A 12,290-nucleotide genomic window follows, 5' to 3' on the forward strand; every position below is an offset into this window, starting at 1 on the left:
ATTATGCCATCTTAATTTCTACCTCTCCCTTTAGTGCTCCAAAGAGAAAACAAACAGCAGTGCTGAAAGGAATTCTGGGTAGGGAAGACTACACCATCCAGCTTGGTGATGCTTACTAAAAACAAGCTGCTGCATTTAGTCTCAACAAGTTACAACTGACAGGTGCTGCCCACTGTGGAGCACAGAGTACGTCAAAGAGTCCGCAGGCGGAGAACACGGGGCAGAGACTTACCGACCATGTGTTTCCGTACGTGAGCCATGGTATAGAACTTCTTCTCACAAATCTCACAGGCAAATTTCTTTTCCGCATATCCGTGGACAATCTTGATATGTTCATGAAGGGACCAGAGTTTCTTGAAGGATTTGTTACAGGAAACACACTGAGCAGGATAAACAAAAAGAACCTTTATTTATCAAGGCTTCAGGAGGCCATCCTGCCTCCTGGCAGAGGAAATGGAGTTACTTTAGATTCATGGCACAAGGCCAGAATCTTGACAAAAAAAAAAAAAAATTTCCTCCACGGAGTCCATATTCTAACACCAACATCTGTATGGTCTACTTTCCAAGACCCGTCTTTTAGACACCTTGGGAGTGTGCCAACAGTGGCAAAATCTAAGGCAAGAAGTGGAAAGTTCCACTAGCACCAAAAGAGTTAATAGCTATGACCACTTCCAGTTTCCACTTAGCAAAAGGGCATCCATTTTGTTTGGTGATTATGTATTTTGTTGTTGTTGCTTATTTTGAGATGGGGTGCCTCACTATATAGCCCAGGGTGGCCTTAAACTGACTTTACGGCTAAGGTCAGCCTCAAATCATGATCCTGCCTCCATCTCCAAGGTGTGGGGAGCCTAAGCATGTACCGGCATGCCTTGGAGCGCCTTCAGGCTTGCCAGAGCACAGACCTCCATAGCAAGCACAGCAAGACCTCCTACCCAGGCTGCCATGCAGTTGAGATGTGTTTAGCAGAGAACATAAATAAGTTTGAAATTAACACAAGTAAAGACAAGATATATAAGCATTATAGATCTCAAGAGTATAAAAATGTCCTTTACGCCTTGGAAAACACCATTTAAAGAACTCTGTAACAAATGCTCAAGGTTTCCTACCTTTCCCTAAATTTAACTCACTCCATTGCCATTTCCCTCTGAAAGAAGCTAATATAACCTCCAAACCCCTGGCACATCCCCTACCCACTCAACTGCAGACCTCCTTACGTCACAATGATTATTTCCTCAAATCATGGCTGGACTAAATCAACAAAACAATACCAGAAAGTTCTTGGCAACTGCCAGGCTCTGAGAAATGAGCAGTAAAAGAACTCAGTCACTAAAGGCTCTTGAGTACCACTGCCACTGCAGAAGACAAAACCCAGGAGCCAAGAGCCAAGCCGCTGGCCGAACACCGCCCTGGGAAAGGACAGACAACCCTTGAAAGCTGCCTTTTCTGTAAGGGTTAGTTTTCTTATTATGAGCAGTCAGGATTATCAGGAGCTCAATGAAGAAGCCCAGTACAAGGTTCTTTAGGAATGTGAAGGACGTTCTTTTAAAAATATTCCTTTATGAACATGGGCATTTCAGCCTGCTTTGTGTATGTATACTGCATGTGTGCCTGGTGCCCAAGGAGGACAGAAGAGGGCACTGGATTCTTGGAACCAGAGTTACAGAGAGTTAGGAGCTGCCAAGTGGGTACTGGAAAACCAACCTCAGGTCCTCTTCAAGACCAGCTTCATTCGGCAGAACTCACACAAGCGTGAACATACTATGACGAGGAAAAGCATGGAAGCTCGCAAACGAAACAAAAACTGTTGTTTTCTATAATTTCAGCAAATTCAAGTTTAAAAAAAAAAAAGAAGAAGAAAGGGAGGGGAGAAGGGAAGGAGGGAGGGAACAAATCCACAAAACAAGCAGGTCTTAAGAGTCACAAATGAACCTTTTCAGTAAGGAGCCATTATGAAAGCCAAGTTTGACCTTTAGGGGGCAGCACGGGACCACACTCCATTGCAACCAACTCCTCCCTGCCCAGACAACTGCAGAACTTGGCCAGTCTTCGTTTATTTACCCAGCACATCTTGATCAAATAATGACATACAAGTCAAATCAGTGGATTACGAAAAAATCTCTTTAAAGAAAGGCACTGATCTCAGTTGCTGATGAAAAAAACAATTGTCAAAAAGAGAAAATTAAAGGTGGTCACCAATATTAGCAGTTCTCAAATAAAAAGTAAAACAATTTATCTTTTAAAGAGTTACCTTTTAAAGAGTATATACATAGTAATTATATATATCGTATGGAAACATAACAGACTTACCTTGTATGAATATCCACTAATACACAAACATACGCACAAACCAATATAGCTGCAATACATTTAACCTGTCACAGTACAGTCTTTTTTAAGCTGTCACAGCACAGTCTTTCCAAGCCACCAGCCTGGCTTGAATAGCATGTTGTTGCAGTGACAGCACTGTTGAGCGGTGTTATGTAGCCCTACTGCCAGGTGAGCAGCATTTCCGCACTGCTCGGCCTGTTTAAAGCCTGCATATCCCCATGGGCTGCTCTTGACACATTTAGTGTTGCCGTCTCTCCACCGGTGAAAGGAAACTCACTGCTGGAGATCTTCCATTTCCACGGGTCTGAGTCATGGTTTCTGTCCCCATCAGCTGCACTAGACTCTGGCATCCTTTTAAATAGAAAGGAACCCTTCTCTACTCCTGACCTTCACTCAAGACCTCTCACCCCGACAGAAGATGCCAGAACAAATATCCCACAGGTCCTGCAACAGGACTCTCAATGCAAGGTCGGCGCTGACCTACGTCCCAGTCAATCATCTAGAACAGGGCCCCCTTCCAGTGCACCTGGGTTCCCACTAGTCCAGCGTCAGGGAAGAGTAAAGCTTTTGAAACACAGGATTAAGCCTCGGTTTTGAAAAGACCCAAGCAGCAGCGTCTAAAACGATAAATTGGCGGAATCTGTCCCTTCAGCCTCTAGTGCATTTATTCTCTTGGGCAGACACCAGATGACTCTGAACAGCCAGGCTCTATCCTGGAAACTTTGCCCTCTCGGTGATGAGACCTACCTGAATGTTTTTTTCACAGTCTGTTTGCTGGTGAAGGGACAGCTCACTTTCCAGGACAAACTTCTTGCCACACTTATCACAGATCTGCATGCGCCTGTGAGTAACGTTCATGTGCTTCTCCAGGTACCAGCGGGTGTTAAACACCCTGGGGCACTTCTCACAGGTCAGAGTCTCTTTCTCTTCGCACTTAGCTTTCTGCACTGGCGCTTTAGGCTCCGCGGCAGCCCGCTTCTTCCGCTTGGGTAGCTCTGCACTCTTCCTCCGGCCTCGAGTTGTTCGGGGGGTAGGGGAAGTGGTAGCTGCGGCAACAGAGGCAGCTCTCCGGGTTCGCCTTTGTGCAACCCTGACTTTCTCCCCTCGCTTCTCCTTTTTCTTCTGCCGCTCGTTCTCTCCGTAGTCACTGCTGTTATCTGTGGCCTCCTCCTCCTCACTCTCTTCCTCGCTGCTTGTCTTAAGAACAGGAGTCTCTTTGGACTGAGAAGAGACACCCTTTTCCCCTTTAGACACATTTAACGTTTGATTATTAAGGTTTACCTCCACTATGATCTGCTCCCTTTTGTAAGAGACTTCCTCCTCCTCTTCCGTGTCATCAGAATTCTCCCGGTCTTCCTTGACAGTGTGCACTTCAGACACTGCTCTTGGCTCCCTGAAATATGGCTGTTCTTCGGTCTCGTGGAGATGTGGTTTGCTCATCTTGCTGTCCACTAGCACAGAGTAAGGGCTTCCAGACTCCCTTTTATACACTTTGGTGGACAGGTCAAGCTCCTGGCTGGCACCATGGTAGAAGGTGGGTGGTGCCTGACTTCGATGGCTCTCTTCCTGTGCCATTCCTTCTGCATGCACTGCACAGTTTTCAACCAGCTCCTGACAAGGACTGGCTGTGTAGCTCATTGGGAAAAGGCCCAGTTCAGACTACACAGAACACCCTGAAACAGGGCAATTAAGACTCAACTCTTTCTCCATCCACAGAGAACTAAGTACTCAATTGAAAACAAGAAACTCCTGGAGCCCGCGTGCAATTCTTTCTGCGTCACAGCACCAACTCGTTAAGAACAAGGCTGTTCTTACGGCATGAGCAGAGCACTCCTGATTTCCTTCCACAGAGAGCTACAAGGGACTTGGAGCATCTCAGCTACAAAGAGAAAAGAAATAAAATGAGGGAAAAAATTATTATCACCATTTCCTTCTTGGGCCACAAAATTTCTCACAACATACAAAATTTAAAATCATTAAACTACATCCACTCTGAAGCGCTATACTCCTTAAAAGGTTTGGGATAGAATTATTTTACAGGCTTGCATGAGTTCCCATTTTCAGTTAGGATGGAAATTCTACCATGCCAAGAGCCACCTGTCAAGTTCACCAACATATCTCCAGAGCTTACTATCGTGTCTAGCATAGAGCAGGCATTCGATGAGTAAATATCCTCTGCTGCACGCTGCCTGCCACACTGCATGCTGCATGATCCACTGACAGCTGTTCAGTGACACAGGAGGCCGTCAGACACTCAAGAGGGCCATTCAGGAAGTCTCCTTCGGCATCAGCCACCACAGTGAGAGCCCGCAAACAAAGGTGGCAACATGGGCACTGTAGGCCATGGAGATAAAGGAGCTAACTGGCATAACCACACAAGAAAAGTGCCCTGGCTTTCAGTAATTACAAATGAACTGTAACTACAACTGGCTTCAGGTCTATGGAGTAGAGCTGCGGCATTTTGACATCTGTTGCACAGCTCACTAGATCCGCTCTACAACTGGGTGATTTTTCGTTTGTCAGTTGTGGAGAAGACAAAATTCTGAGAATCAGTAACCACCAAGTTCTAAAATCATCCATTTTAAAAAAATCAGAAGGATATACAATTTGTTTGCAATATGCCTCACACATTTAGCCGGCTACCCAGCAGCTGAGTCATACAAATAACACTGAAGTATCGATCCCGCCTAGCTGACAAAATGAAGGAAGACAGTGTTTACTAAGACAGTGTCATGTGACGAGCACTGAAGACACTTTTATTATTCATTATCTACTTAGCACCTACTGCAAAACTTTGGGATTGATTTTTTTGTTGTTGCTGTTTTGTTTTTCAAGACAGGGTTTCTCTGTGTAGCCTTCACTGTCCTGGACTCAATTTCTAGACCAGGCTGGCCTTGAACTCAGAGATGTGCCTGCCTCTGTCTCTCCAAGTGCTAGGATTACAGCAATGCAACACCTTGCCCGGCTATGGGGTTGATTTTTAATTAAGTAAAGCAAGCTTAATTCCCCACTCCCTTCTTTTTATTGAGACAAGAGTCTCACTATGTAGCCCTGGCTGTCCTGCAACTCATTACACAGACTAGACCACCCTGGTCTCACAGAGTTCTGCCTATCTTCGCCTCCCAAATCCTGGGATTAATGCTGTGGCCTCCACTCCTGGCTTTTCCTTAACATAATCAGCTCCACTTGCCTAAAATGAACAAAATACTGCTATGCTGTCCTTTATTTTCCCTTTCCTTTTTTTCCTTCTTTCTTTCTTTGTTTAATTTATTTATGTTTGAGACAGGGTTTCTCTGTGTAGCCTTGGCTGTCCTGGATCTCACGGAGACCCATCTGCTTCTGCCTCCTGAGTGCTGGGATTATAGGTGTGCACCACCCTGCCCGAAATGCTTGCTGTCTCTTCTTAAAAATTATCTCAATAAGAAACTGTTTAGAACACTTGACACTGAACTGTTACGTAACTTTAACAAGTAATAGGAGTCACTTAGGCCTCTCTGAGTTGCTGTACATAAAGCAAACTACCATTAGGGAAGAGAACATGTGAACAGCTAGGCTCATCACGGTGCCAAGAAGTAGGGTTAATTCCTAACCTGACTTTTGCACTGTCAATCCTGAACTGTACTCACATCTAGACTTTAGTATTCTACCTATGCAAAACGTGGGAGCCAAGACAGCAAACCACAAAACTGCAGAGCTTGGCCAGTTCTCTGGTTTATAAACTAACCATAAAGACCTGCATTTATACAGAGCACTTTGTCACATCTTTGTTGACACTTAAGTGCTTCCCATTGTGAGGTACTTTGTGAGTTGTAATAAGCTAGCTGGAGGAGGACAAAGCAGAGGTGCTCCTGGACACTGTCTGATGACTGGCAACAGCCTCCACAGCTCCACATAAGAACAAAACTGAGTGTGTGTCACTCATCACACGGCTAGCTTAAGCAACTCTTACTTTCATCCAATAACCACCGTGGGCCAAAGAAGCAATCAGGCACAAAGTAAGCTACACTGTAGGACCTACAGGGTCCCAATGAACGGTCACGGCATTTTCTAATGTTCAGTTCTCTCTGTAGACATCATGGATAGGCAGAGACACACTTTAAATAAAAGGAACTATTTATTTTTAAGGTAAGAAGTTCTGTGTCTCACTGAGACATTTTCTATTAAAATCTGACAAAATCCAGGCTCTAATAAAGCTCAACATCTCTCAAGAACCAGAAGAGAACTGGCATCACTCTGCCCACCTGTGGCTCCCAGCAGAGAGGGACAGCAAAGTCAATTTACATATATATCAATCGTGCTGGGGTCGTGGGAAGACTCAGTCTAGGGTAGCTTTCTAGAATGCAATTTTCAATACTATCTTGAAGAGGGCTAAGAAAAAAGAAAACCCATATAGAGAATGAAAATGAATGAGAAATGTCCTCTTTTAACAAAACATAAATAAAAATAAACAAAACAAAACAGGTTCTCACTATGCAGCTCTGACTTGGAACTCTCTATCTAGACCAGGGTGGCCTGCAAATAACAGAGATGTGCCTGCTTCTGCCTCCAGAGTACCAGGGCTAAAAATGTGCATCACCATGCCCTGCCCTACAATAGTTTATAAAAATTAAAAGTCACAGGTACTTTATTAACTTAAAAAAAAAAAAAAAAAGATTGGGCCTGGAGAGACAGCTCTGTGGTTAAGAGCACTGTATGCTCTCCCAAAGGAGCCGGGTTCAATTCCCAGCACCCACATGGCAGCTCACAACTGTCTGCAGTGCAGATACCAAGGGATGTGACACCTTCACACTAATGCACATAAAAAAATTAAAGAAATTATTTAAAAAAAAGATTAAATACACAATGTTGTGTTTGCATGTACAGCTGCACACCAGAAGAGGGCACCAGATTTCATTATAGATGGTTGTGAGCCACCATGTGGTTGCTAGGAATTGAACTCATAACCTCTGGAAGAGCAGCCAGTGCACTTAACCTCTGAACCATCTCTCCAGCCCCACTTTTTCTTTTTTGAGATAGGGTCTCATGTAGTCCAAGCTGGCCGCAAACTAATAACTGTGAGTACTTTTTGAATGATCATTTGTGCATGGGTGTTTTGTGCAGCTGGTGCCTGAGAGCACGGAAGTGGGCCTGGAACCCTCCGGGGCCCGAGTTACAGATGTTCGTAGGCCACCTTGTGGGTGGTGGAAATTGAACCTGAGTCCTCCAGAAGAGTAGCAAGTGTTATTAGCCCCTGAGTCATCTCTCCAGTTCCCACCAGGAACTTCTGATCCTCTTGACTCTATTTCCTGAGTGCTGGGACTGCCAATAGGTGCCACCACTCCCAGTTTTATGTGGCACCGGGAACCAAACTTGGGTCTTCACGTGTGCTAGCCAAACAGTCTCACTAAATAGCCTAAACTGGCCTGACTCTTAAGCTCCTTCCTGCCTCTGCCTCCCAAGTACCCCTGCCTGGACTACCATGGCTTGCACTGTGGAACAGCGTCAAGGAATGCTGAGGATCTGTTATTTTCTCACTAGTAAAATTTCTTGGCATTTCACAAAGTAGCACTGTGTGGAGGGGAGGGGGAATTTTATCTAGTCTTAGACAACAGGTATAAATAGTCTAAAATCAAAATATCTGAACCAGATGGGAAAGTTTACTCCAAACCATAATATACCCCAAATACACCCCCTGCCTTTCCCTGCCAGCAAGCCTAACATATCTCCTTAGTAGCAATTCTAAGACACTGTGAGATTCTTTTAAAAATTAAAAATCTTCTCACCACTGCAAAACTGAGAGTGGAAATTTTTATATGCAATTTCCATGTTGCTGTGCACTTCTAAATACCCACCACTGACTCCCCAAGAATAAGAGTAGGTCTTACTCTTTCTTATCTGTAGTGCGTATTTAGACAAAGCATAGAAACTGAATTTTTCTCCACCTTTCCCCTTTAGTTTCTTCTACAGCACACACATAGGTCAGAAATGAGTTAACAACATAAATGGAGACGAACCTTGAGGTCATATACAGAAATGTTGGCCCACAGTTTACAGACAAGCCTGTATAATGTCAGGCAGGAAGCAAGGCACAGCCTCAAGAACTTACTACTTACCCCAATGTGCTAGCTACCCAGACAAGGTGACTCTTACACAAACTCATACTCAAGGTCTATCTAAGGGCTATTGTGAAGGCTGAATCCAGCCACACAGGCCAAGTTTCCGTGTTATACAGAGGACTGGGAGCTGGTTCCTTTTCCCACTCTACTTAAGAGCTTTTCTGAAGAGGTTACAAGTGTGACCGGTACATCAGAGGTTTATGTATATGCTGGACACCCTTGGCAGAGTAAATGTGGAAGAGATACGTAAGAAAAAGGTTAAAAATGAGAAGACGGGGCTAAGTGAGATGGTTCAGTCAGTAAAATACTTGTCCCACCAGCAGGAGTTCAATCCCTGCACCCATGTTTTAAAAGCTAGGCACAGGAGTAGGTGTCTATAATCCTAGTACTGGGAACACAGAGACAGAAGGACCCTGGGGCCTGTTGGCCAGCCAGTCTAGCCAAATCAGTAATTTCCAGGTTCAATGTCTCAAAAACACAGTGGAGATCAGTTTATGAAGATTCCTGTAATCAACCTGAGCAGCCACAGGCATGGGCACATATACACAAACACCAACAAATGAAAGTCACCGGTAGTGGCCGGCACGTGGCCAGCAGGAATGAGCAATCCAAGGTCATTTTGGCTAAAAGCAAATTCACAGGCAGCCTGTGCTCAGAGACCCTGTCCTACCCAACCCTCAACAAAACACAAACACACACACACCTCCCTCTGCTTCTTTAGCCACCCATAGCATCCAGCTGGTAAACCTTCCATGCTGTTACGAACATCAAGTTTCCCTCAAACTTAAGCCAGAACAATGCTCCCTTCCTTAAGCTGGTTCAGTCAGCTGCTTTGTTACCACAACAAGAAAGGCGACCGACACAAAGAAAATTTCTACAGAGAAGTGGCGCTTTTGCTGTGAAAACCAAACCAAACCAAACAAAAAACCCTGACTATGCGGCCCACTGGTCTTAGGAACTGGCTTGCGAGAGGGATGTGGAAGAGTCTGGCACTGTAGGCTAAAAACCCTAGAATGCTGTAAACGGTCTGATGGGCTAATCTAAGGGGAGTCTGGAAGACCAGCATGCCAATTCAATCAATGGAGGCCTGTCCAGGGGAACTGGGCAAGGGGCCTTTCCTGTTACATCCTGGTAAAAGTTGGCTGCCTTCTTCCCAGTCCTGAAAATCTGAGTGAGACTAAATTTGAATTAACAAACTAAGTTGTTTTGAGAAAGAAATGTTAGCACAGCGAATACCCAGGCTGTGGCACGGTTACTGCTTACTTCTCCTAGTCTTATCCTCCATGAGAGAAAGCATATTACTTGAAAAAGCTCTGAGTTTAAGGCTATAGATAAGGCGGGTGCAGAGAAACCACTGGAGCTCCGCACCACTGAAGACAGCCTCCTGCTCTGCAGTGGGACAATAGGAGAGCTGAGGTGAGGACTGAGACTGCTGCAGAGAGGTTCCTACTTTGGAAAACAATCTAGAAAACACTTTCCTGGGGTCAGTCATTAAAGTGGACAAAAAGTGAAGCCCAATTTTCAGTGGAGAAACCAGGATGCTGGAGATACTAGAAAAGTGGGATTATCTGCTGAGGTAAGCCACAGGCAGAATGGGATCAGCCCAGGAAATGAACTGTGTATGCTACCTACCCACAGCAGAGCTCGAAACCAGTCACTGGAGCCCATAGGATCCCACCCAGCCTCCAGATACTGTGTGTGTCCCGCTGGGTTTTGTTTTGTGCTAATCTTTTCTTGAGGAGGTCTATGCTGTGCCTTTGTATATTGGAAGTGTACAACCTGTCTTTTATTTTATTGTATAGGCTCACAAGACATTTCTTTAAATTTCAGAAGAGACTCTGATCCTGGGCATTTTAACAGTATTAGAACTGTTAATACTTTGGGAACGTCTACAGATGAGTGAAATGCATTTTGCATTATGAGATAACCATAATCCCTTGAGGAAGAGCAGAGAATTATGGTTTAACAGGTGTCACACTAACAAGGGGCGACAGTTAATCTTTGCTGTCAACCTGACTGCATTTGGAATCACCTGTCTTTGTGGGTATTTCCAAGGAGACTGAATAAAAAGAAGGAAGCCAGATGAGCAAAAACAGTCATCTCTCCCTGCTTTCTGACTGAAGACAGAGGCCAGCCACCTTATGCTCATTCAAATGTGTTCCCTACCATGATAGGGAAGGGGAAGAGAGGGAGAGAAAGAGGAGGAAGAGGTGCTGGAGGGCAAAAGAAAAGGAAAAACTACAAATTGAACATTATTGAAATAAATAATGTTTGCACACCAAAGGATGTTATCAAGAGAACAGAATCAACAGATAAGATCAGAAGACTATATTAGTAAGACATAGGTTCGATAAAGGTCTGGTATCCAGAATATATCACAACTTAAGAATAAAAAGACAAAAATAATAACACAATGTGGGCTAAGGCAATGGCTCAGTGGCTCCACGGGCTCTTCTTGCAGAAGACCTGAGTCTGGCTCCCAGGACCTACGCAGTGGTGTGCAACCACCTGTAACGGAAGTTCCTGAGGTTCAGTGCCATGTTCTGGATTTCACTGGACACCCGGCACACATGATGCACAGACACACACATAGGCAAAACACTCACACACACACAACATAATAATAATAATAATTTAAAATTAATTTTTTCCTAAGACAGGGTTTCTCTGCGCAGCTCTGGCTGTCCTGATACCAGGATGACCCTGAATTCAGACCTGCCTGCCTCTGCCTCTCCAGTGCTGGGACTAAAATACAATTTTAAATTAACTAATTAAAATTAAGAAGATTTAATGGGGAAAAGATTTGAACAGTTATTTCTTCTAACATGTAGAAGGATAAAAACTCACTTGTGTAGGCATAAGATTATTGTGTAATTCAAATGTTGATTTCTGTACCCCCATATCTGGCTGTAATCCTGTTCTGAGAATCTCCTGTCTCAATGTTGTGTAAACAATGCTCCCCAATTGTCCCCTGGTATGCCAATAAAGTAGCTTACAGCCATCAATGAGAAGGGGAGAGAATAGGGCTGGACTTCCTGCCAGCCAGGGGAAGAGGAATTAGAGGAGAAGAACAGGATGGAGCCATGGCCAGATGTCCAGGAGGGAGCAGGAGAGAGAGCTCAGCAAGGAAAGCTACAAAATGTAAATATTGCTGGGATGTATGCTGGGAGGTAACCAAATTAGTTTAGAGGGTTAAGAATAGAGTAATTGCTCAGTTATTGCGATGTGGAGCTCATTAGTAAACAAATATGAAAGAGTCTCAATTATTTGTGTGATAGCTGGATTAAGAGAGAAACTGAGAGAGCCAGGGGTAGTGGTGCACACCTTTAATCCCAGCACTTGGAAGGCAGAGGCAGTCGGATCTCTGAGTTCAAGGCCAGCCTGGTCTACAAAGCAAGTCCAGGACAACCAAGGCTGCACCGAGAAACCCTGTCTCTGTAACAAAACAACAACAAAAAAAAAAAAAAGAAAGAAAGAAAGAAAGAAAGGAAAAAAGAGAGGGGGAAAGTAGTGAAACAAACATAGTTTTATAAAAATAGCTTTAACATACTTGAAAATGTAAATAATTGTACTGGCTACTTTTGTGTGTCAACTTGACACGGCTAGAATCATCACAGAGGAAGGAGCCTCAGCTGAGGAAATGCCTCCATGAGACCCAGCTGTAAGGCATTTTCTCAATTAGTGATCATGGGGGGAAGCAGCCCATGGTGGGTGGGGCCATCCCTGAGCTGGTGATCCTGGGTTCTATAAGAAAACAGGCTGAGTAAGCCATGGGAAGCAAGCCAGTGAGCAGCACCCCTCCATGGCCTCTGCATTAGCTCCTGCCTCCAGGATCCTGCCCTGTTTTGAGTTAACGTCTTGACTTCC

The 12,290-nt window shown here is 44.5% G+C and overlaps 1 protein-coding gene across 2 annotated transcripts in view; it reads right to left on the reverse strand.

Moving 5' to 3' along the window:
• Znf652 (zinc finger protein 652) overlaps positions 1 to 12,290 on the reverse strand; it is a 54,379-nt gene that overhangs the window by 14,574 nt on the left and 27,515 nt on the right. For both annotated transcript variants that reach the window (XM_021641641.2, XM_060386898.1), the window contains exons 2-3: positions 3,076 to 4,207; positions 233 to 380 (exon numbers count right to left, since the gene is read on the reverse strand). In XM_021641641.2, coding sequence (XP_021497316.1) covers positions 233 to 380; positions 3,076 to 3,966 — 1,039 coding nt within the window. In that variant the 5' untranslated portion in view covers positions 3,967 to 4,207. The remainder of the gene's footprint in view (positions 1 to 232; positions 381 to 3,075; positions 4,208 to 12,290) is intronic.

This window comes from Meriones unguiculatus, chromosome 7 (genome assembly GCF_030254825.1).
Source record: "Meriones unguiculatus strain TT.TT164.6M chromosome 7, Bangor_MerUng_6.1, whole genome shotgun sequence".
In the NCBI taxonomy this organism is placed as follows: domain Eukaryota; kingdom Metazoa; phylum Chordata; class Mammalia; order Rodentia; family Muridae; genus Meriones; species Meriones unguiculatus.